Below are 25123 nucleotides of genomic sequence, written 5' to 3'. Positions count from 1 at the left end.
TCTAATAGGCATATCTATCACTCACAAAAGTAATTAGCATTAATACTATTTTACACTTACATTCTTAGGGGTTTTTTGAAATCTGTTTAATAATCATAAAGCACAGAAAAGTTATAAATAAACTTGGCATTGCTTTCTGTTAACCCAGATCTCTCATTTTACTTTGCTCCTTTGCTTAAATGAGTACGTACACATTAAAATTCTTTGCTCTTATGTTAGAGAAATGTTGGCATGATAAATGTTATTTTGTCTGTAAACTGGATCTGTTGTTTCCAATAATCTGTGTCAGGCTCTATTAGGGTGTGTCCCAGTTCAGCAGGAGGGACCAGCTAACCCTGTGTGGGGGTGATCAAAGCTGTGTATTCTACCGCCTCTATTCATTCCCCAAGGACAATGGGCCATTAGCAGCAGCTGCCCAGGGAGCCATTATCACCTTCACACCCAGCCTGAGGGGGGCGGAGCTGCTAATGGGCCATCAACAGCTCAACACCCCCTGGCTCCCAGAGTTAATCACCCATTGTGTGAGTCCCCGCCCAGGGGGAGGGACTGGGTGCTCCCTGAGAGTACATAAGTGGTGGGTAAGAAGACCTCAGGAACTTCTTGTTGGATCCAGAGCAGCAGCAGGACCTCGACAGGAGGAGATCACTGCTCTTGCCTAGACCACAGCCCTCGCCTGCATCAACAGGTTTTTCTTTTCCTTTTGCTCTGGACTTGGGGGAACCACAGGGGTCTCAGCACAAGGGCAAACAAACCCCCTTGGGTTTGTGCCCCAGGACACTGGGTTATACTGCTGGGGTTTTGTGAGTTGAAAGCAATTTCCCTTTTGTGTCAGTGTTGTTATTGTAATATTATTATTAAATTTTAGGTCTGACTTATAATCTCTATCGTGGTGAGTTCATTTCCCCTGCTGGTTCGCCTTTAAACCAGCACAGGGTGCAAATAGGTATTTCAGAAAATGCACAAGCATCTGTTTTAAGAAATCTATTAGCTAACTGAAGTCACCTTAAATATGATTACAGAAGAGAAATACCATGTATAATTGAGTACGTTTAGCAATTAAACTAACGAATGGATTAAACCCAGATCATACCTGTAGCTAAGGAGTGATTTCTAAGCACTATGTCCTTCAAAATCCTTCAGTTCCAGCTCCTTACAGACTCCTCAGCCACCAATTAATTCATCTGCTTAAATAAACTGAAATGGACAAGTTTTCTCCCTGTAAATGAGAACTGTCACCTAAAGTCCACTTAAGTCTGCAGCAGACTCTAGTTCCAGGTACTTAGTCACTCCTACCAGAATAAAGGAGTTACTCCCCTTACAATGTCAGCAATAAATCTGGCAGTACTTTAAATACCTTTTTCCCAATTAATTAGATTTATTCTTTATTACAAATGACAAAGGCGTAAATTAAATGTGATTTTCATGTTACAAAAGCATTTAAAAAAGAACATAAAACTGTGGTGACCCAACTTTACCCCACCCACTCTGCCTGAGCCTCTGATTACCTGTGTTCAGCTGGAACAGGAGGAGGCCAAACAGCTGGATCTCTAAAAGGCTCATCTTGACAGGATACAGAGATGTCTGGAGGCCTGTCCATTTTAAAACTCTCTAAAGTGTTGACAATGCTTTTAACTTGTTCATATTCTTCAACTAATTCTTGTCGGACCTTGAGAAATACATACATTTAAAAATTGTTATAATTCAAACTTTTAAAAGAACCAAACATGGAAAATACCACAAAAACATATGCTGTCCTCAAAGGCAGGGACTCGCAACCCTTTCTATTCACACACCCCACATCTATTGGGCTGAGAGTGTATCTTTAACAACAGAATAAACAATTGAATCTCTGTTAATATTCCTGGTCACAACCAGACATGATTGCAAATACAGGAATCACTCTTCCATAACACGTGCTGATGCTTAGATTTATGTTTGCACATTGACATGTATGCACACATATTTTTATACTAGTAAGGGTGTTGTTGGCAGATCTGTAGTAAATTTGCTATTATATTGGCATAAAAGATCTTGTCTGATTACAGCCTCCAAGATTCTAGTCATAAAACTGGCAAATCATTAAAATATAATAATAAAAAATTAATTCTGTGAGGGATACCATACAGTTAAAGTGCAAGCTAATTCTTTGGTGGATCGCAAAAATTAGAACAGAAAATGGGAACTTCAACACTCCATAGCATAAGTTCAAATAAGTAAAGTAAGTAAAATAAAAATGAGAAGAAATTATGTCTCAGAAATAAATCATGTTCTAGAATTATTCAGCTGAATTTTATAATGGAAGTTTCTATTGGCATTAATCAGGGAATTAGAAGTATTTCAATAATTTCAAGATTATTTACTTGATATTTGTTCATTTCAATTTTTCCATGAAGCCTAGGAAAAGTAAAATCTGCACAGAAATTTGCTATGTTTTAAGTGATATGTCTTGTTACACCAGCAGCCCAAAACTGCATTGTACATTCTTGCCCAAAAGCACAAGATTTCAGTGCATTAGCTTAGGATGTGCTACGATTCACCTGAGTGCACTTGTACTGCATCTTACACATCTTCCACCTATCAGTCAATGATGCCTTCTACCCTGTGGGATCAACCTCCATGATTACTTTAGTTTTTCCCAATTCGAGGGTCATAACACCCAGATGTCACCTCTTTGCTGAAGTGTTGGTGTACAGCTAAAATGAATTCATGCACTGCTGTGCACACCTGGAAATCAGTACTGGCACTCTGCAGCAAGGCCAGTGTGAATCTTGCCTGTTACAGTCTCACAGATGGATCTTTAGAGACATCCTGAACATTTCCATCCACTGGGAAGGCACATAGGCTCTAGAAGTTCTCATGAAGAAACACTATGGTGAGGATATTTCCAGGCTGCCACCAGGCACACTACTAAGCCAGCATACCCTGCAAGGCTGAACCCAAAGCCAGGACCTGAAGTCAGCTTAGAAGCAAGCCAAGCAAAGACATCAGACACCCAGCTGTGCTCGTGTCATGCATCCACTGGAAAAAGAATGCGGGAATTTATTGTTTGGGAATCCTGGGACCAGATTTCGCTTTGTGGCAAACAGAAGAAGGCAACTGAGGACAGTATCAACAGATGTCAACAATGCTGCCTGAAATCCAGACTCTCCCTACTGTGCAGATTCTTAGCAATCATGCAGATCAGGAGAATGGAGGTCTGCAAATCCAGCCTATCTGCTGGGGTTATAACAGCAACAAATCAGGAAACTGATACTAAACAGCATCATACCTTATGGCTGTGCTTTCTAATGGTGTGTACTGGAGAAAAGTTGTGGAAAGTAGCCTGAGACCTTTCCTTCTCCCTGTGTGTGTGGCTCGGCTTCGCGAATGAAGATTTGGCCAGGGCTCTCCCCACATGGGTGTGCCCTTCCAGCCTGCACAGTGGATGTTTTAGGTGAGGCACAGCATGCGCAGAACTGGCCCCACCGTTTAAGTCCTGAGGTCCATCTGCCACGGCCGAGCGAGCTTGGACAGTGACAGTGAAGTCCTCAGGACTGTCACAGCACCCGGCATTTCCCAGGAGGTCTCCCATCCAAGTACTAATCCAGGGCTGCCCCTGCTTAGCTTCTGAGATCTGACGGGATCGGATGTCAGAGAAGCTCCTTATGTCCTTGGAAATTAACTATGTTGGACACATGCACGGTGTTCTATCTATTCAGCACACTTCTAGGAGCGTGCCTCTTCCAGCTTGATTTTTATCTCCTTCTATTTCTCTTACATTCCCATTTCCCCTCTCAGAATGGCATCTCTCCTCACCTGTCCCATTCTACATATTCAAAACAGCAGCAGCAGGCCCCCACTTTTTGTGGGACATCTTCAAGGCAAAAAGTGCTATCTGACTTACTGTTTGGTGCTGTGCACTGTTCCTGTGCTTACTGTTTGGTAAGGTAAGGTGTAAAGAAGAGTGAATGAATAAATTGACAGCACTCCGTAACAAACACGTACCACCTCTCTTTGTAAGCTACAGTTCTAAAATGCTACCAGGTACATCCCACAGCAATTTATTATTCTGCAATTTATTGTTTTCCAGGCATTTTCCCACTACAAGGACAGATTAGGATATTTCAATAGCACAAAGAAATTCTTCTCTGGTTTAAAACACTATATCTAGGCTGGTGGTTTAGTCCCAATTGGCATCGATTTGAAAGTGAATTATTACATATAGTATATAAAAGAACATGGATGGGGAACATATTTCAAGGTTCAGTACAAAGACATGCCAATATTACTGAAAGATGTCTCCCCATTCTGACATCAAATAATCAATGGAAATGCAAAAAGTCTCCCATCACCTACTTAAGGCAAATGATACATCCTTCTTGGAACTGATTCTTCCAAATCACACATTTTTACTCTTGAATTTCTCATCTGTCTTTCTGATATGGATCTTCCTAAAGAAAATTTAACAATTTTATTGACACATAGGTATTTTTTTGTGTAGGAAAGGCTGCTTGCCTTTCCTCTCGCACTTTTGCAACTCCAACAGTCACTTAGTTGACTAAGGAAAGCCAATAGATGTGCTGGTTTGGGATTTTAGCAAAGCTTTTGATTCTCACACTATCCTTCTGGACAAAATGTCCAGCACACCCAGACAAGTCCAGAATACACTGTGTGAGCAACTGGCTGACGGGTTGAGCTCAAAGGGTTGTAGTAAATGGGATCACATCAGGCTGGTGGCCAGTCACCAGTGAGGTTCGCCAGGGCTCAATCTTAGGGTCAGATCTCTTCAATGTTCTTATAAATGGTCCGGACAAAGGAATTGAATGTACATTAAGTAACTAACTTTGCTGATGACATCAAGCTAGGAGGAGCTGTAGGACTCCTTCGGGGTAGAGAGAACTTACAGAAAGATCCAGGTAGATTAGAGAGCTGGGTAATTATCAGCCATGTAGTTCCCCTGCAAGTGCAGTATCCTCCACATGGGACAATGTAATCCTGGATCAACCGGTGCAAACTGAGGGATGAGAGGCTGGAAAGCACCCTCATGGAAAGAGATAGGGGGGTTTGTGTTGATGGCAAATTGAATGAGTCAGCAGTGCCCTGGCAGACAGACGGGCCAACCTTGTTCTGGGGTGCATCAAGCACAGCATCATCAGCCAGTCAAAGGAGGTGATTGTCCTGCTCTACTCTGCACCAGTGTGGCCTCTTCTTGAATACTGTGTGCTGTTTTGGGCACTGCAATATAAGGACATCAGACTATAAGAGTGCATCCAAAGAAAAGCAAGTAAGATGGTGAAAGGTCTCAAGGGAAAACTTAGAAGTAGCAGCTGAGGTCACTTGGCTTGTTCAGCTTGGAGAAGAGAAGGCTGAGGAGTGACCTCACAGCAGTCTACGACTTCCTCAAGGGGGGCAGCAGAGAGGGATGTGCTGATCTTCTCTCTGTGGGAACCATAGATAGAACACGAGGAGATGGAATGAGGCTGCGTCAAGGGAAGTTCAGACTGGACATTAGGAAAAGGTTCTTCACAGAGAGAGAGGTCATTCACTGGAATAGGCTGCCTAGGAATTTAGTCATGGAACCAAGTCCAGCAGAGTTCAAGAAGTGTCTAGACAATGCTCTTAGTCATACGGCTTAGTCTTAGGTACTCCTGTGAGGAACAAGGAGTTGGACTCAGTGATCCTTATGAGCTCCTTCCAACTTAAGAGTTTCTATGATTCTATGAATATATGTGACAGCCGTCTGGGGTGATAGCCCTGATATGAGTTGAGGGAAATGCCTCAACCCCCTGGAAGGATGCTTACAGAAACCATTAGCTCCCTGATTGATGAGGTTACCAAAGAATGGAGTGTTATGGAAATGACATGGCCTTTCTTCGCTGCACCCTGTGGCACCCTGCAGAGACCCAAGGAGCCACCCCTCAGGCATCTGTCTATCACCCCCAAAATACTGACTTATAATCACTCAACCTACCTAAATGAAAAAGGGTATAAAAAGAGAGTGGGCATGAGCAAAAACTGGGGAGAAAACTTCCAGCACCTCTGGGAGGGCAACCTATGAGCTATCCTGTCTCCCCACACCCCGCCCCATCGGACATTGTAGGGGTAAGCAACCAAATTCTTACTCTTCTATCCCATGCCTTACTAATTATAATTTGCTATAACTCACCAGGTGTACATGTGTTAGTGGGAAGCAGGTATATTCTTCCTGTTGCTTTTGCTTTGAGTTCCTGAGTGTGTTTAAATGTGGTGTTGAGCTGTTGTGTTTCTGGTTAGTAATCCTCTGTTAGTTAAGTTTATCATGGGAGGGGTATACTGCTGGAGTTGCCTGTAGAATGTGTTTTGTACCAGTTTCTTTTGGTTTTTTTTGTCATCAATTAAATACAATCCTGCAGCTAAATGTTACCACCAGCTAAGCAACCCATATAGTCATTGTCACATACTTGTATTAATAAATGTTATTTCAGGAGCTCTTGTGGATAAAGTCCTTTCTGGCTATTAGGTGTGGTCTCATAGCAGAGGTCAGAGACACTTCCAACCTGTGTGCTGTCCAGTGTTCGACAGGCAGTGTTGGGACCATAAGGCTCTGATTTTCTGGAGATGCTTATAGCTATTAAGTTCTCCTTGGCTTAAGTGTGGTCCTCACAGGAAGGTCAAAGATCTTTCCAGCCTGTGTTCTGTCCAGTGTTCGACAGGCAGTGCTGGGTTCATGAAGCTTTGATTGTTCCAAGGGTGCTTATAGCTACTAACTTTACATTAATACAGTAGTGAGGTAAGAAATCTTTGCATTTCTGTCCCTCTCCCTTTCACCTGACACAGCTGTCAGCAAGGTACCAGTATTGAGAGAGGCAAAGAGAAGGCTAAATACCCAAGGCCCTGCATAGTTCTTGCAACACTGCATTTACTTCACTGGAAGCTCTACGTGTCTCTGTACAAAAGGTGCCTTAGGTACAGGAAGAACTTGATCATTTCACAGGCAAAGCAGCCTTTTTGCCCATTCCAGATGGGGTAATTCTATCTTTTCAAAGGCACAAGACATCCAGCTCAGGCAGGATTGCTCCTACCCTGATTTGTTCTCTTTGCTTTCTCATCACACAATCAGCAAACACATTCCCCAGTGCGAGAGCATCCAGCTGAGTTCCAAATGTGATTGATTACTAACTTAGTTCCTTAAAACTGTCTAACACACATTCCTCCTGTCCAAAAATAAATCCAGCCAAACAGCTGCTGTGAGGTACAAAGGAATGACACAGCATAAATTCTCCAGGGCACTGCTCCACTAGAGACAGCCACTTCCTACTGTGGTGCTACAGGAGTACTGACAGGATTCCTTCTATCGGCGTTCCAACACATGCAGAAAATTTGGTGGGAAACAACTTTCTAGCACCAATGTCCAGAGTGCTGTCATTCAGCTCACTGGACTAGCAAAGAGGTAACTGAAAACTGAGGGAAAGTGACTCTTTGATGCCTTGGAAGATGAAGACAGACTAACATCTGCTATCCATCTCTTAGCCAGACCTGAGCAGATCAAACTCTGAAATACTCACCCTATTTCTTAGTTAGCACCTGGCAAATCAACCAACAAAGAAACCTCAATATGTTCAAAAAACTGGACCAGAAAGCAAAAGCAGTGATAAACTCCTAAAGTCCTTAAAGAAACCGAGTCAGATGAAACAGGTGCAGAATGAGTCTTGCAGTTGAGAAACAATCCATATGCGAGCCAAGAAAGGCTGTGCTGTAGTTACAGAGCATACAGCAGCATCTTTGAGTGATCAGTGCTACTCTGACGCAACCTAGGAAGGCTGCAAACAGAAAAATAACTCATCTGGACTTACCCAGTCTCTTTGTCTGCCATCACACACACCCCTGAGTGCCAGAGCCCTCAGGGGGCTCCAGCTCAGGTTGTAGAGAACCTGAAGCAAGCTTTTAGGTTATTTATGTTTAAGCAGTTTCAGGATATAGCATGGGCAAAATTAGCAGCTCACTACTGTCAAAGAGAAGAACACACTTCACTTTTTCTCCCCAACCACACTCTGTTGCTGCTTTTCTGGATTTAGTTCTGGCATCTCAGCATAGTAAAACAGCTTTATAAAATGACTAAAAGTTGGCCTAGGAGGGTAGAAAGAAAATAAAGGACACTTCTGCTGGATTAGCAAGCTGCACTTGCACACTATGCCATGATCACACAAATCCCAGGGAAAAAAAACGGCAGGGGACAGCGGAGGGAGAGGAAACTGGTGCAGACTTGAGGGAAGATGAGGTGTTGAAGAGTTTGGCCTCTCTGGACATGGCAGAATGTTAGCTGGGTTCAGCTACCATGTGAAACTGCTCTAGAGGTATGCTCTGATACCCCAGCTGCCCCCACCAGCCACATCACCTCCTCCACAGAAGCAGCAGTGTGGGCACTAGGTGGCATTGGAAAGCCCAACAAAAACCCTTTCAGCTCAGGGGAAGGCCCCACAGCTTTGTTTTGACATTCCAGCCCCAAGGATTTACAGTAAGCAAGCAGAAAACACATCCTAATATACAGGTATAAAAAGAATTACCAAGAGTTGAGTTCTGTCTTTCTTAGTTGTAGTACCAAAACCCATTTCTAGACAGTGATGAGGTCACAGTAATGCAGTCTGATCCCATGGAGTGAAGGTATAGGTCCTAGAATCACAGCTATTCATGAGTTACCCACAGAATATTCCTTAATTAATCATGAAATAACCTACTAAATGTTAACAAAACAGGCATGAAACAAAAACAACATAAGCATAGATTGACTGAAATGTGTTTAAAATAATAAAAAGTAAAAATCATCCTTTATTCTTTAAGCAAGAGTACAGTGGACCTAATCACCTGTCAGCGACCATGGGTGCCTTGCTGGTTCCTCCAAGTGCTCAGAGAATCTTTGAACTCCCACCTCAGCACTGTCTGAGGCTCCTGCGCTCTCAGCTCTTGTGCAACACAGAGCACATGGTTATAACATGCAGCAGGTTTTGCTCGACAGCCGCTGGCCTTGTTGTAAGCCAGTACTATCTCCCGAGGGCACGCTCTGCTGTCATTCTGCAGCTGCGGAACTGTCACTGAAGCAGCTCTTTCTTACGAGCCAGCTGTCTAGTAAAAAGACTGCAACAGCCAAGAAACTCTCTCAGAATAAACAGGGAGAATGTCAACATGAGTAAAGTTCACACTACCAGTCATGAGAGTAAACCTACCTTATAGTGTTGATAAGGATGAGTTGCTTCTGGTTTTGAATCTTTCCAGTACCAGCCTGCATTTACATGGACAAATATGCCTACCTGTGACCAAACCTCACAGCACAACAAAGCAACTTTTTCAAATGAGGCCTAGGAGTGAGGTTAAGAATGGACCTACACACAGCCCACCCAAGAGCAAGCTGGGAACTCCCTGGATGCAAAACAAGTAAGGGTCTCAAGAGCAGGTCACCTTTGATAGGCCCAAAACAAGCTAGTCAACGATGATCAATGGCAGTGAATTTTCCAAGGAATCAGAGGAATTTTTATGCTCTCACATCTCTACTTTGCTGGACCCTCAAGCATGCATCTTTTGCCCTGGTGAAGTTCTGCAGGTTGTGCCAGGCTAATAACAAAATCCCTCCCCACTGGTCAGCACTGATTTTGAATTCCCAGAAGCAGAATTGCATCAATACTGTCAAGTATTGCTTCACACTGTCAAGTTGGCGTCCCAGGAATCCTTCAGAAGCTTCAGGATTGTGAATGTGTATGCAGAGAGCACATCCCAGAGAAGAACTGGTTTCAGAAACAATCAAGCACTTATCTACATGGACGTTCACACTGTGGGCCACTCCCAGCAGTAAAAGCTCTACCCACCCAGTGTCTGTTCATGATTGCTAAACTCTACCTCCAAAAGGTACTACTGGTATCATGCTCTTTGGATTCCTCAGATGATGGAGAAACTGAAGAACTTAAAGAACAGGCTAGTTCTGTATGCTAGAGGAGACAGGATTTCAGGTAAAAAAATCAACTGCATTAATGGCCTTAACCATGACCTAAGAGTTGCTTTGCTTCTCAAGCCACTTACAAGCAGCACACAGGTATGGGAATCTTTTGTTTCTGCACAAGTGGGTTAGACCTGAATTTTGCTAAATTTACATACTGTGTACAACATTTTAACATTGTGAATGAATGTTTCTTGTGATCCAACTTTTGGGTTAAATTCTTTTAAGAACAGGTTGTCTGTCAAGACAGCTACTGAATGTGACTGACAGTTTGGATGTAGCTGCTGCTGGAGCTGGAAAGTAGTACCAACATCCACACCATCAGCCTTCCTCTAAGTCTGTCTCAAGGAGTGAGAAAGCACAACAATTATTTATGAAGACTGGTTAAGAAAGTAGATCTACCTCTATAGGTCTCACCAAACTATTCAGGTGCAGGTATGGAGAAGTGGTTCCAGGGCTGCATCATTTGCTTTCAGGCACATTTTGTTCCTATAAATGAACAAGAAAGCAAACAGCCAAGGGATGAAGCCTTTCTCTTTTTTTTCATCACACTTCTTACTTTTTGGTGTTTGTCCCTGAGCCCAGACTGACACCAGTAATGGCAAAGCAATATTCTGGCAAAGTTCATCTTCCACTGCTGTGTTGGGAAGTTTCAGAATTAGCATGAGGGCACAACATGACAGATACTACCTCATCTGCTGCTGATCTTTCTGGGGACGGTTCTCTAAAGCATTTCTGGGACGTGGTCAGAGGCCATTCTTCTTTTACCTAAAAGGAATCATTTCTAAGAAGGTGCCAACTTCAGATCCTCTGCTACAGAGCTTGCTGCCTTCCCCAGGGAATAATCCTGGGAACTGTGTTAATGGTCCTTTTGTACTTGAGGCTTGTCTCCAATGTGCATCATAAATTCCATGGTGCACATGCTTCTCTGAAGCAGTTCAAGTAACACACAATAGCACAAGATTTGAAGTGTCCTTTACAAGATAAGAGGTGTTAAATGTTTAATGGAAGAACCAGTATGATTAGAGGAAACTCTAAATTGTAGATGTGAAGACAATGCAGTGATGCAGCTCTGCAGAATGAAGAAAGCCTCATGCTCTACCTTCACGTCAGTGACAAGTTTGGCAGGAACCAAGGACATGCACTAGGCACAAACACCTTGTATTCGTGCACGAACAGCATGTCCTGGGGTGGGGAAGAGCTCGAATACAAGTGCTTCAATGTGAGTATCTCCTACACAACATTCAGCTTACTGCATTACCAGGAAAGGGAGGTACTATCACTGCTGCCTGTGCATGCACATGCTTAGCAGACAAGCTCTTAATAAACAGACTTCTACAGTTCTATGATAAACACTAATGAATAGTAGTTATTACAAAGTGATTGATAAAAACATTGTAGCCATCAGGACACAAAATACTCGGCGTTAGTGTCAGATGTTTCAAGCACAAAACCATAACCAAATCACCTACTGCAATAAAAAGGAAAATTTGCTTCTGTTTCTAAGTGATACATTTAAACATATGATATTTAGAAAAAATCTTCTTGAAATCATCTCTTCAGCTACCTACTGCAAAATTTTACCTTTTACAGTAGCTATGTTATTCTTTCAAAACACAGTATTTATGCAACATGAATTCTTTAGTCTGGAAAACATCTTTACATGGTTTTTCTCCCTTTTTTTTAACACATTTTGTACCATGCAAAATGGGACCAAAAACATATGGAAGACTTAAATGCTGAAAGTGCTAACTGGGGGTGCTTGGTGGTTCTTACATTTCACCTGCAGATTACTTCCCTGGCTTCAAAAGTAACTCTGTTTAGCAGGGAGATGGATATGTGCAAGACTCAGGCTAAGATTATTACCTGGAGTTTCAGAAACCTGATCCAAATTTGCATACTACAATCTTATAGTTAACTGGTATTCAGACAACCATTCTAGTGATTCTAATGCACCCACTCTCAGCTTAGTTTAGTGGACATTAAATGGCCAAAAGATAAAATGGTAAAAGGAAGTCCTCAGTTTTTGCCAAAGTTTTGCAATCGTAGACCGTATGTGCACACAAAGAGACTGGAAATCAGACAGATATCCTAAGTGAAAGAAAAAACCCCATTGATTCAATTAAAACAATAGAATTCCTTTTGAAAATGATACAAAAATTATTTTCCCAAAGACATCAACAAAGTATTTTAAAACAAATGTTGCAAACTTCTGTAGAGAACATATAAGTCTTTTACCTTTTAAAAGGCTTGAGAAGTATAATGGGCTTTTCAAATATCAAGTAATAGAATAAAAGCAACCTTATTTCACTCTACCTGTTGCCATTTGCCCTTAATTGCTGGATCTCTGATCGACTGGCAATGTCTCTGGATTTGCTGGATGACACCCTGGTAATATACCATAGAAGAGTCATAATTCCCAAGGAGTGCATATTCTCTTCCTTTTTTGGCATTATCACAAATCTCTGCTAAATTCATCTTCGCTCAGAAATCTAAAAGAGAACATAATCAGCAAAATAAATGTTACATGCTGTAGAGTAATTCAGACAGTAACACTTTAGGGCTTTTTTTTCTCTCATAGCTGAACTGTGTCTTTCTGCCACCCATTCCCATCCTGTCCCACTCTTCCACAACCATTTAGCTCTGGAGTTTCTCTTTACTAGCCTAAGGTTTCAGGTCATGAATCATAACTCTTTTATAGTGGTAAAAACCACAACTTCTTTGCTTCCTTTGGACCCAATCCTGTTAAATAAGTGCAAGAAAATTAAATGCCTTGCCCACACTGAACCCTGCAAACCAAACCTTACTTCGTAGATCACCACAATATACTAGCAGCCATCAGCCCCTGAATCACAAATCACACGAGGCATTAAATTGCTTTTTATACCAGTGCATTACATACATCCCTAAATGTGCCAACCAGCATCAGGGAAGTCTGTGCTTACCATTTTTAAGAGCCCTCACCCTAATAAGATTATGATATGGCTGAATGACTGCTCTACTACAGACAAACCTGAGCGCCTCATTCTGTTCAAATATTCTTTCAAAGTACTCCAACATCCACAAGCTGATTTGAATTTTTTCATTAAATTTAACATGTCACTTTGGGATTTATGGCAGAGTTAGCAATCCAAATTTAAGATTCCTTAAAACACTGATTCCCAAAGTACAACTTTCCACTAGTCCTCAAAACTATTTAAGATCTATAGATTCTACTAATTTTTTTATATAAGTAGCAAATTGCAGTGTGACTTTAAGGCAAACCCATAGCCCAGCTTTTCCCAGTAACCATTCAAGAAAGCAATATAAAGAACAAAACAGCAATAACCTACACATTCAGAAGCAAACTGTGTTGCACAACTAGGTCTGTATTTAAGGTTCAAGATCAAACCACTGCCTGCCCTTCTATCTGAATCTCATGTTACCCAAATTCTAGGTCCTTACCACACATAAAAGAGCATCAGTTCCTTTCCCTTGCTCTCTGACTCAGGATGAGTGGTTTCCCTGACACTGACCCAGCTATAAACCTCTGGAAATCAAAAATCAAAATTGCAATCCCCAGCTATGCAATGCAGAGTTGCACTGACCAAGAGGGAGGAGGCCACCTTGGGAGGGTTGTCCATTTGCTGCATCGAGGGTTTGGTAAGACCAAGGGCATGGAGAAGAAACAGGGAAGGGGGGATACAACCAGACAGGGCCTGGCACAGCACATGGTTCAGGCACAGAAGGAACAAGCAGTAGTGGACAGAAGCCAGAACAGGGAGAAACAATCTTTTACATCCTAGTGGGTTATATAATTGTTAATAGATTTTATAAACTAACAAGGCAAGATCAAGATGGCTTAAGGAGGATGTGTCATGCCTTTGTATTCCCTTGTGCCTAGTAAAATTCAAACCTCTGACAATTTAAATAGATATCTCCACGACTTTCATTCTGCCCTCCCTGAACACTGCCTATAGCAAACACATGCTCCACCTCCCACTGGTGCCAAACTGATTGTCCTTACTGCTGCCTGCAGCTGCACATCATGTCTGCTCCACTAACTTGTCACTCCTGCTCCCTGTAACTAAGCCAAGGAAACCTCCCACCCTCACTTAAACCCACAGGTCCCACAGCTTCCACGTGGCTGAAGACTTTGATGCAAGAACACAGCTGACACTTCATGAAGCACAGCAGGACATACTAGGGCTTACTTGTCCTCATGCTGTGCTGCACATTTCAGCTCGGACATCATTCCTGGCGTCTGTTAAAAACTTTTGGGCAGGAGAAAGCCTGAGGTGGAAAGGGCAACAACCCTAATTTTGTTTTCTCAGTGCTGATGTATCCTGACATAGGCAGGATACATTGCTAGAGAGCTTTAGCTCTAAGGCAATTAAGACCATTTATTTTTAAATACAGAAGATGATCATTAATAGGAAAAAAAGTGATGTTATTCACATTACACTGAAAATGGATAAAAAGATAGGAATTGAATATAAATTACAACCCATTCAGATCTGATTAGTCAACTTATAAATGAACAAAACACCACCTGGGGCAGAATCCATTGACTGTCTTCGAACACATCCAGTTAGGATCTGCCACGCAACCAGCCTGTCACCATAAGCAAAACAGTCCTCAAATCTGTGGAGGTTTTCCCCACATGTGGTGAAAAAGAGAGTAAATAATTTCTAAGGAACTGCTGCATTCAATTCCTAGAATTCCATTAAACAGAACACATACTTACTTTACAGCCTGTTGTGTCTCTTTATCATAGCTAGTTTCCATCCTGTGGGCCTGTTAAACTTTCTTTTGCCTTAAGAGGGCTGACACTCACATCCAAGTCCCCTTAATTCCAGAAGAGTCCCCTGATAACCAGAGGAGACAACCTCCTTGTCATTGCATCTGATGGAAGCTGGGCCAATCCATGGGGAGGAGGCAAGGCACAGGAGCCACACAAACGCGTGCCAACTTCAGCAGAGTGGTTAGACAAGGGAGTTGGGAAGCAGGAGGCAAAAAATTGTACATAGTCCTAAAACTCCCGGAGCGAACCAAACCACACTCTTCCATTTCTTCCAAGAGTTTGGGGGCTTCTAGCCTCATGCTGGTAACACTGAAACTTAAGCAAGAGCTTGATGCCTGGTGTGTCACACTAGCAAGCTTATAAACATGAAAAAGCACTGAAACTTGAAGCATAGAGGGAGGCTGGTGGATGTACACCTGTGTACCTGAGTGGTCAACACCTCCAGAGCAAGGCTGACAAAAACCTCTGGATCTCTCTTGGATTCAGGCACTTCAGTTTTTACTTATCATCTACCCTAGATACCAAAGCAGGTCATATAACTTGAGAAAGTGAATACAACATCACCCATGTACCTGAGCCATGTTTCAAACAGCAACTGTAGACCTCAGTCTTAAATCAGTGTTTCCCTAGAATCATAGGCAGTTCTCTGAGATTCCACTGCAAAAATTATGGCCATTTTAAACTGATGGCTAAAAATGGTTTAAACAAAATATGAATCTCTTACACACACCAGTGATGGCAACGTTACTTCAGAATAACCAAAGCAAATAAAAAAATACATCCAAAATGAAGGGAAAATTATTTTTAGGAAGGAATTCCTTCCTGTGTTGTTTTCTATACATCCCACTCTTCAGTATCAGGGGTGGGGAGGAAGAAGTAGCTAGAAACAGGGGGCGGCTTTTTCATGTTATGTACTGATTTTTATTACCTGTTCTACATTATATTATAGAGTTCATACAACATCAGAAACATCCAAGGAAACAGAAATCATAAATAGTGCATTTTGTTACTTGCAGTTTTAAATATTTGGTTTTCCTATCACAACATAGGTACATCTTTTAAGTAAATATACAGCTACAGACAACTGTTGTCACTTACATTTAGAACAATTTACACATTACTTGTGACACCAGCTTTTCATTCTGTCATTGTGCATTTCTTTCCTGCACTAGACAGTAACAGCTCCACTGCATTTCAAGATATCCTTGGAGATTCCTTAGTTCACGGATCATTGACACGAAGAGACATTACAGACATTCATGTCGGCATAGCTGCCACACATGAGGTCTTAAACCCACTTGTTAAAAACCCTGCAGCAGCCAGGCTAAAAGGTCACAGGGGATAGTAATCTCTATTCTTTGGAGCATAAGCTGAGCTGATCCCTATCTGGGGTCAGAAAAGAATTTTTCTCCCAGAACTAAAGCAATGCACAATTGAGCAGGATCCAACAGACAGTCTCTGTTTTAACATTAAAGCATTATACACACACAAACATATCCACAGGCAGACACAGTGACTGTGTGAATGACAGGCAAAGGGGGACAGCTTGCTTAGCATACTATCCTAAACTTGCACGCAGCACCAGTGGGAATGAATACAGGATGACTGACCCCTTCAGCCCAACTCCCTGAGCACTACCTCACTACAGTGCCACCAGAGACAGCAAATGCCCTCCCTTACAGAGGGTGTCTGTAGCAGGGCTTTTCCTATTGTTTGATCCCAAACACACACTCTGCAAGTGCCAGAAGAGAAGCCATCTCTGCTATCTTTGCATGTCTTTTTTATGCATGTATTTTGACACAATCAGTAACACAACAGCATCCCATTTACTCCACAGCCACTCAACTCTTGCACAGGATAGATGACTGTCATTAAATGAGCTGTTACTCAATTTTTCCTTTACTCCCATTGTTTCAATAGTCTCATCAAACTTCATTTAATGTGTACTGATCAGACTTTTCTTCAAATCAGATGTTAATTCCTCACTGTTAGGGCTACACCATACCTCGATTTTTCTGGACATGTGTCTTTGATCAAAATTTTACCCAGGCAAAACAAAAATGTTCTGCAGCTCCCTGAAATTGCTGGACATATGCTCTCACATCACAGCAGCTCTGTGGTACTGCTGACTGGACAACTGAACATCTGGAAAGGTCTGGACGTACATGAAGACTGGTGACTAATTCTGTGTCTCGTTTTCTGTAAATCAGCCATGCAGCACAATGTCGGGCATCCCAAAATGCAATGTGAGAGACTCAGCTAATGCCACAAGACAGAGTCACGCTATTAGGCACCATCTTCTGGAACACAGTGCTGAGGTGTGACTATACATTTTCCACTTCTACAAGAGACAGTCAGGATGACTCTCTGCCACTGCACAGCCTCGAACAGGTCAACTGTCACACAGAGCAAAGCAAGGAAGTGAATTCCAGTGTTATGAGGTTTTAATTTTTGGATTTATCCTCTTTTTGTGTGCACCCATTTTCATTACCAGTCTAAGCAATAAACTGAAGTTGTTCTTTCCTCAAATTCCTCTTACTGCTTGGAAGCTTTTCCTTGAAACTTGCCCTTCTTAGGTTAAGGCCATATTGGTTTTGTATGCCAGCTTTGACCAGTTTCAGTTTCCTCTCCCTTGATTATGTCTTTGCTTAAAATAGTACAATGATCCTATTTTCAGTTTTCTCTTCAAAGTTAAAAGTTGTTAAAATTGAGACATATAACGGTATGACAATGCCTACCTGGAAAAGCATAAACAGCAACACTAACTGGAACATTGTCAGAGGAAGAAAAAAGCATTTTTCCCTTCATGACATGCTATTCCTACTAGAAGCCTACAGAAGCCTATTTCTGACTGAAATACAGACTGTATTTTTTTTCATGTGCTTGATGTATTTTATTTGATTTTTAAGTTACTAAAAAATGCAATCACTCAAAAAATAAGTAAGTCTTTCTTGCTTTATTATAAAGATTATCCCTTTTATTTTGGACTTTGGTGCAGAACAACTGGTCTTTATTTCTACTAATTAACTGTCCCTGTTCAGAAGCAATTGCTGATGCTGCAGACAGTTATCAGGCATTACGTTTGCACGACAATCCCAACATTTTAACTGATCATTGTCAGATAAAATACAAACAAAAGGTTTGCCAAGTTCCACAGTCAAATCCATCGTTTCCTGTTAACAAGGCTTTGTTTAAACATGCAGCTGTGGTCCCATGGACTGGTGTGGAAGCCAACGAGCATGACCTCACAGGATCACACACTCCTCTTAAAAATGTATCTTTAAGTACATACGTGACTCACGTTTCAGCAGAATTGGATTTAAACTACATTTAAATGAATCAAAGATGAAAAGTGCACTATACCAGTGCTCTTTTTTTCCTTTTGCTGTGAGTATCAGCAGTGAGAGGAATGGCTAGAACTGCAGCAGCAGCGCTTGGGGTTGCAGCAGGTAATGTCATTGGAAGGTTAATGTCCCACCCTTCTTCAAAGCTGCACACAAGCCAGATAAAACATAAACACACACACCGCGGTCCAGGAAACCCAGCACTGAGGGTCTCTCAAGTCAGTGAACTGCTTTATGTCGTTTTGGCTTCTTTGCACTGAAACTCTGTTCCACAATAGCAGATGTGGAGTTAATGGGGAAATGTGAATGGGAGGGAGAAGCAGAATGCATGCAAGCCTCAGACTATTTTTGTGTGAAATCTTCTGATAGCTAACTTGAAACAGAGAGTTACTTCAAATGCAAGTGAAAAAAAAAAGTTTTCAAATAAAGTAGAGACATTCACCACAAGTTAAAAGTAAACATATAAGAAACCACTAAATAGTTGTTCAGTGTTTTAATTATTAATTCAGATATTTAAATTAGAAATTTAATTAGTTTGGTGAACCTCCATCCTGGACAATGAAATGTCCATTTGCAGAGCCTTTGAACTAAAATTTTCTGAAGCACTAGAAAGAGGAAAAACAGAGATGGCTGTGCTATTCCGAAAATAATGTAAACCATACCCTTCTCCAGGCACCTCATGCACCAGCTTCAGGCATAGCCATATGGTCACATCACCATTACTTGGAGTAATGAGGTGTTCATCCTCCAGACTGGGTATGTATGTCCAGACTTCTCGAACGCAGATTTGGGCAGGGCTCTCCCCACGTGGGTGTGCCCTTCCAGCCTGCACAGTGGGTTTTTTAGGTGAGGCACAGCGTGCGCAGAACTGGCCCCACCGTTTCAGTCCTGAGGTCCATCTGCCACAGCCGAGCGAGCTTGGACAGTGACAGTGAAGTCCCCGGGACTGTCACAGCACCCGGTACTAACCGGGGCTGACCCTGCTGAGCATCCGAGATGTGACGGGATGGGATGGCAGGGAGGCATTGAACTGCCAGGGGACGGTCCCACTGAGACTGGAACTCAGGTCCTTGGGATTCAGAGTACAGAGAGCTCTCCGTTATACCAAGGGACCACCCCCAGGCTGGGTAACAGAAGGAGAACAGCTAACACAAATGCTGTGGGGCACTCTGTGGAGTGTAACTCCACACACACACAGTTCAGGCAGCAAGAGGCTTGCTAACTTCTGCTGTGTCTTAGCCCTGCTGGACCCAGGCTGGCTCCACACATCTTTCTCCTCTCCAGCTCAGCTTCCAGGGCTTCTGGCATTAGTACCACATCAAACCCAAGCCCGTGTTCAAGTGGGACCAGCCCTGAAGTGACTGATCCCTCCTCTGACAGAATGCAGGGCCCAGACACTTGAAAGATTCTGCAGGGCCTGTCTGGATCTCAACAAAGTGGAACTTGGTGCAAGTTATTAATCCCTCAAGTCCTTTGTGGAGCCACTTGCCTCTCTGCATATCATGTGTCTAAGCACTTCTGACAGAGCAAACATGCCACCAAAGACTCGTAAGATGGGTCTGCGCAGAGCCAGCTTGGGTTCAAAGTGTTTATTAGGTCGTGCTCTGTGCCAAGAAAGGCAGTAAAACTGCTCCTGCACCTGGCCCTGGATACAGCACATCCATGTTCCCTTCGTGCTGCTGCTCATGAGCCCTGCCAGACCATAGCCAGCTCCACAAAGACTCCGTTCTGCTGCTACATTCACAGTGCAGCCAATCTGCAACCCGGATAAAGTTTCCATGAAAAATTGCAGTTTTAATGCACTCACACAGGTGTTTATAACCCTGACTCATAAGGTCAGAATTTTGGCCTAAATACTTTTCAACCTTTTGAACTCCCTTCTGAATTCCAAAGAATTGGGTCTTTAGGACTAAAAATGTGTATTTCTTAATTAGAATCTGGACTAAAAATGTGTATTTCTTAATAGAATCTTTCTTTTTAGAATTGTTCTAAGGAACAGTATATATTAAATATAAATTAATATGCATATTGCTCATAGTTCTACAGACATCAAGTCTTCACATTCTCAGCTCACTCCCAGATGAATAATCTTTTTTTTTTTAATTCTTTACACAAAAAGCCAGATAAAGACCTGTTGCTGCTTCTTTATCTTCCATTTACTTTGTGATTACTACAGTGATTGTGATTAGCTCAGGGCAGGAGCCATTCTTCTCCATTACCTGATCAAAACCTCAAGTCTCCAAGAGCAAAGCATGATAGACACATGTTGCATCTGCAATTTCCACTTCTGTAGGCTGGGAAGTACCAAAAGCTGCAAGAATTCTAAGCCTGCCTAGGATGTAGCTGACATAGGGGATGGGGTAAACTGAAAAATAAAGAAACCACTCAAAAACCTGCAGCTTCAATAAAAATAAAAGAAATCTATATTTGTGACATGTAATAGGAGTAGGCATTCAATATTCACATACAAGGGAGTACTAACACACTGATGCTTTTAAGATACAGATTTTCATGAAGAAAAAATAACACCCTACTAATATACGACTCATAAATATGTATTTTTTGATACTGAAACTGTAATTTTATTCCTGCTCATAGCAGTTGGAGAATACAAAATGAAGAACTGTCAATAGAGGAAACAGAGAAAAGGGACAAATGCCAATATTGACATCATGACAGTAATTGGGGGGCGGGGGAGGGGGGGGGGAAGGCGCTAGAAATGTAGAAAAATTGTTTTAAAAAGGTAGCACTGTGGCTAGAACACCTAGTGCAATAAGATCAGCAGCGCCTAAGCGTGGCTGTAGGACACATGAAATTGGAAACTATAAACTTAACTTGGGGAAACTCTCCAAGCCCTGACCAGTGCCTACCCATCACCTGGCCTCCGGTCTGCTCTGCCCTCTGCTCAGCCCTCCCCTCCCATCTGCTCCGCCACTCCTCCTCCGGCACATCTCTCCTCTTCCATCCACCCACCTATGTGGGTATCTCTGCCCCTTTCCTGGTATTCTTTCTGTCCTCAACCTCCAATGGAGTCCTCCACCGGCATCCACACGCCACCCCATCCCTCCTCCCCGCCACACCCCGAGCCGCACGCACCCACCCAGGTTTCTGCCGCACTCCCCTCCCCTCTGCAGCCGCACACCCCCCGCATTCCCCTCCGCCTCCCTCCCTGCGGCCCCTCCCGCCCGGGTGGCGGCACAGCGGCTTCCCCCTCGCTGTTCCGGACGGACGAGCCCCCCAAGCGCCCTCGTTGGCACCGAGCCTCCCGCTCCCCACGGGGGTCTCCTCCGCTGCACCCATCTCCCCCCCCCCAAGTCCGCCGAGGGCGCTGGGGGCTGTAGTTCCCCGCCGCGGCCTCTCCCGGCAGCCTCCAGCGCCCGGCGGGGGGGGCGCGGACTACACTTCCCGACATGCCCCGCGGCAGCGGGGGGAACACCCCCCACATCCCTTCGCCAGCCTCTCCCCCTGCTTCCCCCCCATCCCCGCCGCCTCCCTGGGCGCGGCGGGGTTCGAGCCGCCGCCAGCCTGGGGCAGCGCCGCCGTGAGGGGCTGCGGCGCCGCCGGGCCGGGCCGTTACCTGGGAGCGCCGGGGGTGCGTGTCCGCGGGCGGGCGGGCGGGCGCGGGGAGGGGGCGCGGCGCTGCGGCTCTGTCCGCCCGAGGCGGGGGGGCCGCGGCGCGGGGGACGGGCGGGGAAGGGGGTGCGCGCGCGCGGCGACGGGCGGTTGCCATGGCGGCGGCGCGCGCGGGGAGGGGACGGCACCGGCACCGCCGCTCCGGCCTGCGGGGCGCGCCCGCCTGGCCCTGGCGGGGGGAAAAGGGGGTTTCCTCTCAGGAAAACCTTGCGGTACCGCCTGGCATGGCTGCGGACGCCGCCGCACAGCCCGCGTTTGGCAGCGCTCGCGAGGGCTCCGCGCTGGAGCATCCCGGGCGGAGGCGGGCGGAGAGCGTGCCGCTTGCTGCGGGAGCGGCGTAGTGCCCGGCCGGGGAGGAGGGAGAGAGTGCCTAGAGCAAAGCCCGGGCTGGCTGTTGAGCACTGGCCCTGCGGGTCGGAGTGGCCGAACACAGAATCACAGGATGGGCCAGGCTGGAAGGGGTCGCAGTGGGTGACCTGGTCCAACCTCCCTGCTCAGGCAGGGCCATCCCAGAGCATATGGCACAGGGTCGCGCCCAGACAGCTCTCGGTATCTCCACTGAGGGAGACTCCACACCCTCTCCGGGCAATCTGATCCAGTGCTTGGTCACCTGCACAGTAAAGTTCTTCCTCATGCTCAGGTGGTATTTCCTGCGCATTGGTTTCTGCCCGTTCCCTCTTGTCCTGTTGCTCGGCATCACTGAGAAGAGCTCTGAATTAACACTGAGCTCATTCATGCACTGCATGCAAACCTCATCTGCCTTCATCTTGGCTGAGGAAGCATCTGGGAAAGGCAGAACGTGTGTTTGTCCTACATGGACACACAGAAGGGCACTGGACTCCATCTTTGCTATAGTGGTTTAATTGCTTTTTATAGTTCAGTAAAGGAACAGATTTGGGCATTTGCCCTGTTCCTGGACCACAGTGCTACCTGGTGATCAGAGCCAGGCTCACAGGGTGGCACCACCCAGTCTGTGTTGTCTGCAGAGAATCAGTGTGACCTGGCATTTCTGAAGCATGCAGCTCATGGTTAATATGAGCAGCCTGATCTCCTTCAAGGGGAGCCATGCGGTTATAAACCTTTCTAGGGATGTAATTTCACAGTTAATGCAAGCCAGCTTATGTCTGTATTACCACCAAAAGGGGCAGTCCTGCATTCCTCTCTGATCATGGCCATGCCTCCCTGTTTGTTATTTACACCGCAATAACACTGATGTTGCCATCTGGCAAGGCAAGCCTGAGATCTGTGGTGCAGAACCAGTTATGCCCCTCCAAAAAATTTCCCAAGTTCAGCTGGATGAAGTTCCTTAAGGAAGGCAGAGTGAATGTGGAGGCGGGAACAGCCCATTGAGATCCCAGCAGATCTGAGCTGTGTTTCTGTGTACAGCTGCACCACTGCAGCAAGTCCTTACTCCTGAACCTGCCTTGTGACAGCTCTGAGAGTGTCCCAGGGACGATGATCTTGTGAATGCTCCTGATAGTAGTGTGTGATTTCTCTGGAAAATATCTGTTGTAGTTACTTTAAGGCAGCTGCATGAAGTTTTACCTCACAATGAGGTTCTCCGAAATGTTAATGACACAAGTGAAAGAGCAAGGACTGAAACTAAAAGCTCAGTATGCCTCTTAAACAATACAGCATGTGTGAATGTGTCACTCGTATATCTACAGATCTTGCTTCCCTCAAAATCATGTGGAGATTCTTATGTCTTTGTGACTATTTTAGAACTGGAGCCAAAATCGTGATGAATTCATAACAGCTGCAACTCTGGCTTCCCCCTTTTCCAGATTTCTTCGAACTTGCCTGCCCGTGACATCAATTCCTGCTGGTTTTTCACATACCCAAAAGCATAGATGCTGTGCAGACCTTACAGAGTTCAGTGTTTCTTGGGGAGAGCAGATGATAAGCAGCCTGTTCCCAGCACTGCCATTAATATCCCTTCCCTCTAGACTGTGTACCTCTTATAACATCAGGCAATACATTAACCACTTAGTGTAAAGATTGTATCCCCCAGCTAGGAAATAGTGACACACAGAAGGCTGGTTAGTTGGTCATAATCTCTGGTTGGTTGGTGGATGATTTTTTTCCCCTATCCCTGTTTTTAGTAACCCTTGAAGCGAGTGGGGTGTTTCCTTGTGGCAGAGGGTACCCACACTACCGCTGACACCCCTTTGAAAAGCAGTTGCTCAGCACCAGAGCAATACCAGTGTCAACCTTGCTGGCAATTTTGGTATGCATGGTTCTGAGCAGTTTGCAAAGATACGCTAAGTGACTGGGTGAGCAGGGAGAGAACCATGTCTCCAGGTTCCTAGCCATGCACACTGAGTGTATGTAAGGAACATACGGTAATTCAGGTTGGAGGGGACCTCAGGAGGTCATCTAGTCCAGCTAGATAATCAGATGTTCATAAACCTGTTATTAAGGCAGAAGAATGACAGCTATGAGCATGAAGTTTCATAGTCTTTCCTACTGATGCAGTCAAACTCCATCAAGTCTGACTGGAGTTGTGCAAAAAATAACTGCTTTCCTGACTATCTATTCCACCTCCTTACTGAAGGTTCCTGCCTCTACAACAGTCCCTGGATTGGAAAATGCTAATGTTTCTAATACAGTTTAATACCAAATATGGCATTAAAGTCATGTTTGTGAGAAGTTTTGGCTAATTGGACCTTGTATTGAAGCAGCTGGGACTAGTGCATTTGTTTCATTCCACTGACTGATGTGAGGCAGTAATCTCAGGCAAAGAGAAGGTGAGAAATTGCTGGGAGGAGGTATGACACCTTAAGCCACTGTAACTTGTTCTACTATATTCTCATTGCTTACATATTTTTTCTTTTTTTTTTTAATAGAGGCTATAAACGTAGCAGCTCTGGATAAGACATGATATTGGTGGGTGTCAGCAACTGTGGTTAGGCAGGATCCAGCTGTGGTGGTGGAGGAGGGCATTACCTCAAAGCCAAAGCCCAGAGACTTATCGTGCCCCTTTCCAGCAATCTGCAAATCTGCCAGCAGAGCTGATTGTATGCCCTCTCGCTCTGATTTATTCCAGTCAGTTCAATCAGAAGCTGATATAAATTAATGTAACTCTTTTGCCATAAACATTAGGTTTGGTTCAGAAGTGTCTCTTCAGCTAGAGTAATTGCAGACACTGTCAGAGAAGTTTAAAACTATCCAATCTCAGGGTCTGTGTCAGATTAACAAAACTGGTTTCTGAATTGATTTGGTTATCATTACATAAATTCCATCAACTAGAGGGCCGGCACAGGCATTTAGCACAAAGTAACAGAGAGCTTCATTTATAACCTCCTCCCACACACAAAGTTCTGCAGGAGAAGGTTGAAAACATGTGAGAAGTCTATGAATTATGAACTGCCCTTTGCTTTTGTCTTGCCTTCCTATTGCAATTATATTTAACTAGACTAC

General features: G+C 44.1%; 1 protein-coding gene across 2 annotated transcripts in view; it reads right to left on the bottom strand.

Annotated features, from left to right (window-relative positions):
* Positions 1-21687, bottom strand: part of KATNAL1 (katanin catalytic subunit A1 like 1) — a 46664-nt gene extending 24977 nt beyond the window's left edge. The window contains exons 1-3 of one of the 2 annotated variants that reach the window (XM_071553129.1): positions 21648-21687; positions 12260-12435; positions 1506-1666 (exon numbers count right to left, since the gene is read on the bottom strand). In XM_071553129.1, the coding sequence (XP_071409230.1) occupies positions 1506-1666; positions 12260-12421 (323 nt within the window). In that variant the 5' untranslated portion in view covers positions 12422-12435; positions 21648-21687. Of the gene's footprint in view, positions 1-1505; positions 1667-8522; positions 8608-12259; positions 12436-21647 lie in introns of those variants that run through there. The other variant, XM_071553137.1, reaches the window with a different exon arrangement.
* Between the last annotated feature and the right edge of the window lie 3436 nt (positions 21688-25123).

Source organism: Pithys albifrons, chromosome 1, assembly GCF_047495875.1.
Source record: "Pithys albifrons albifrons isolate INPA30051 chromosome 1, PitAlb_v1, whole genome shotgun sequence".
Classification (NCBI taxonomy): Eukaryota; Metazoa; Chordata; class Aves; order Passeriformes; family Thamnophilidae; genus Pithys; species Pithys albifrons.
This window is presented reverse-complemented; position numbering and strand designations above follow the sequence as displayed.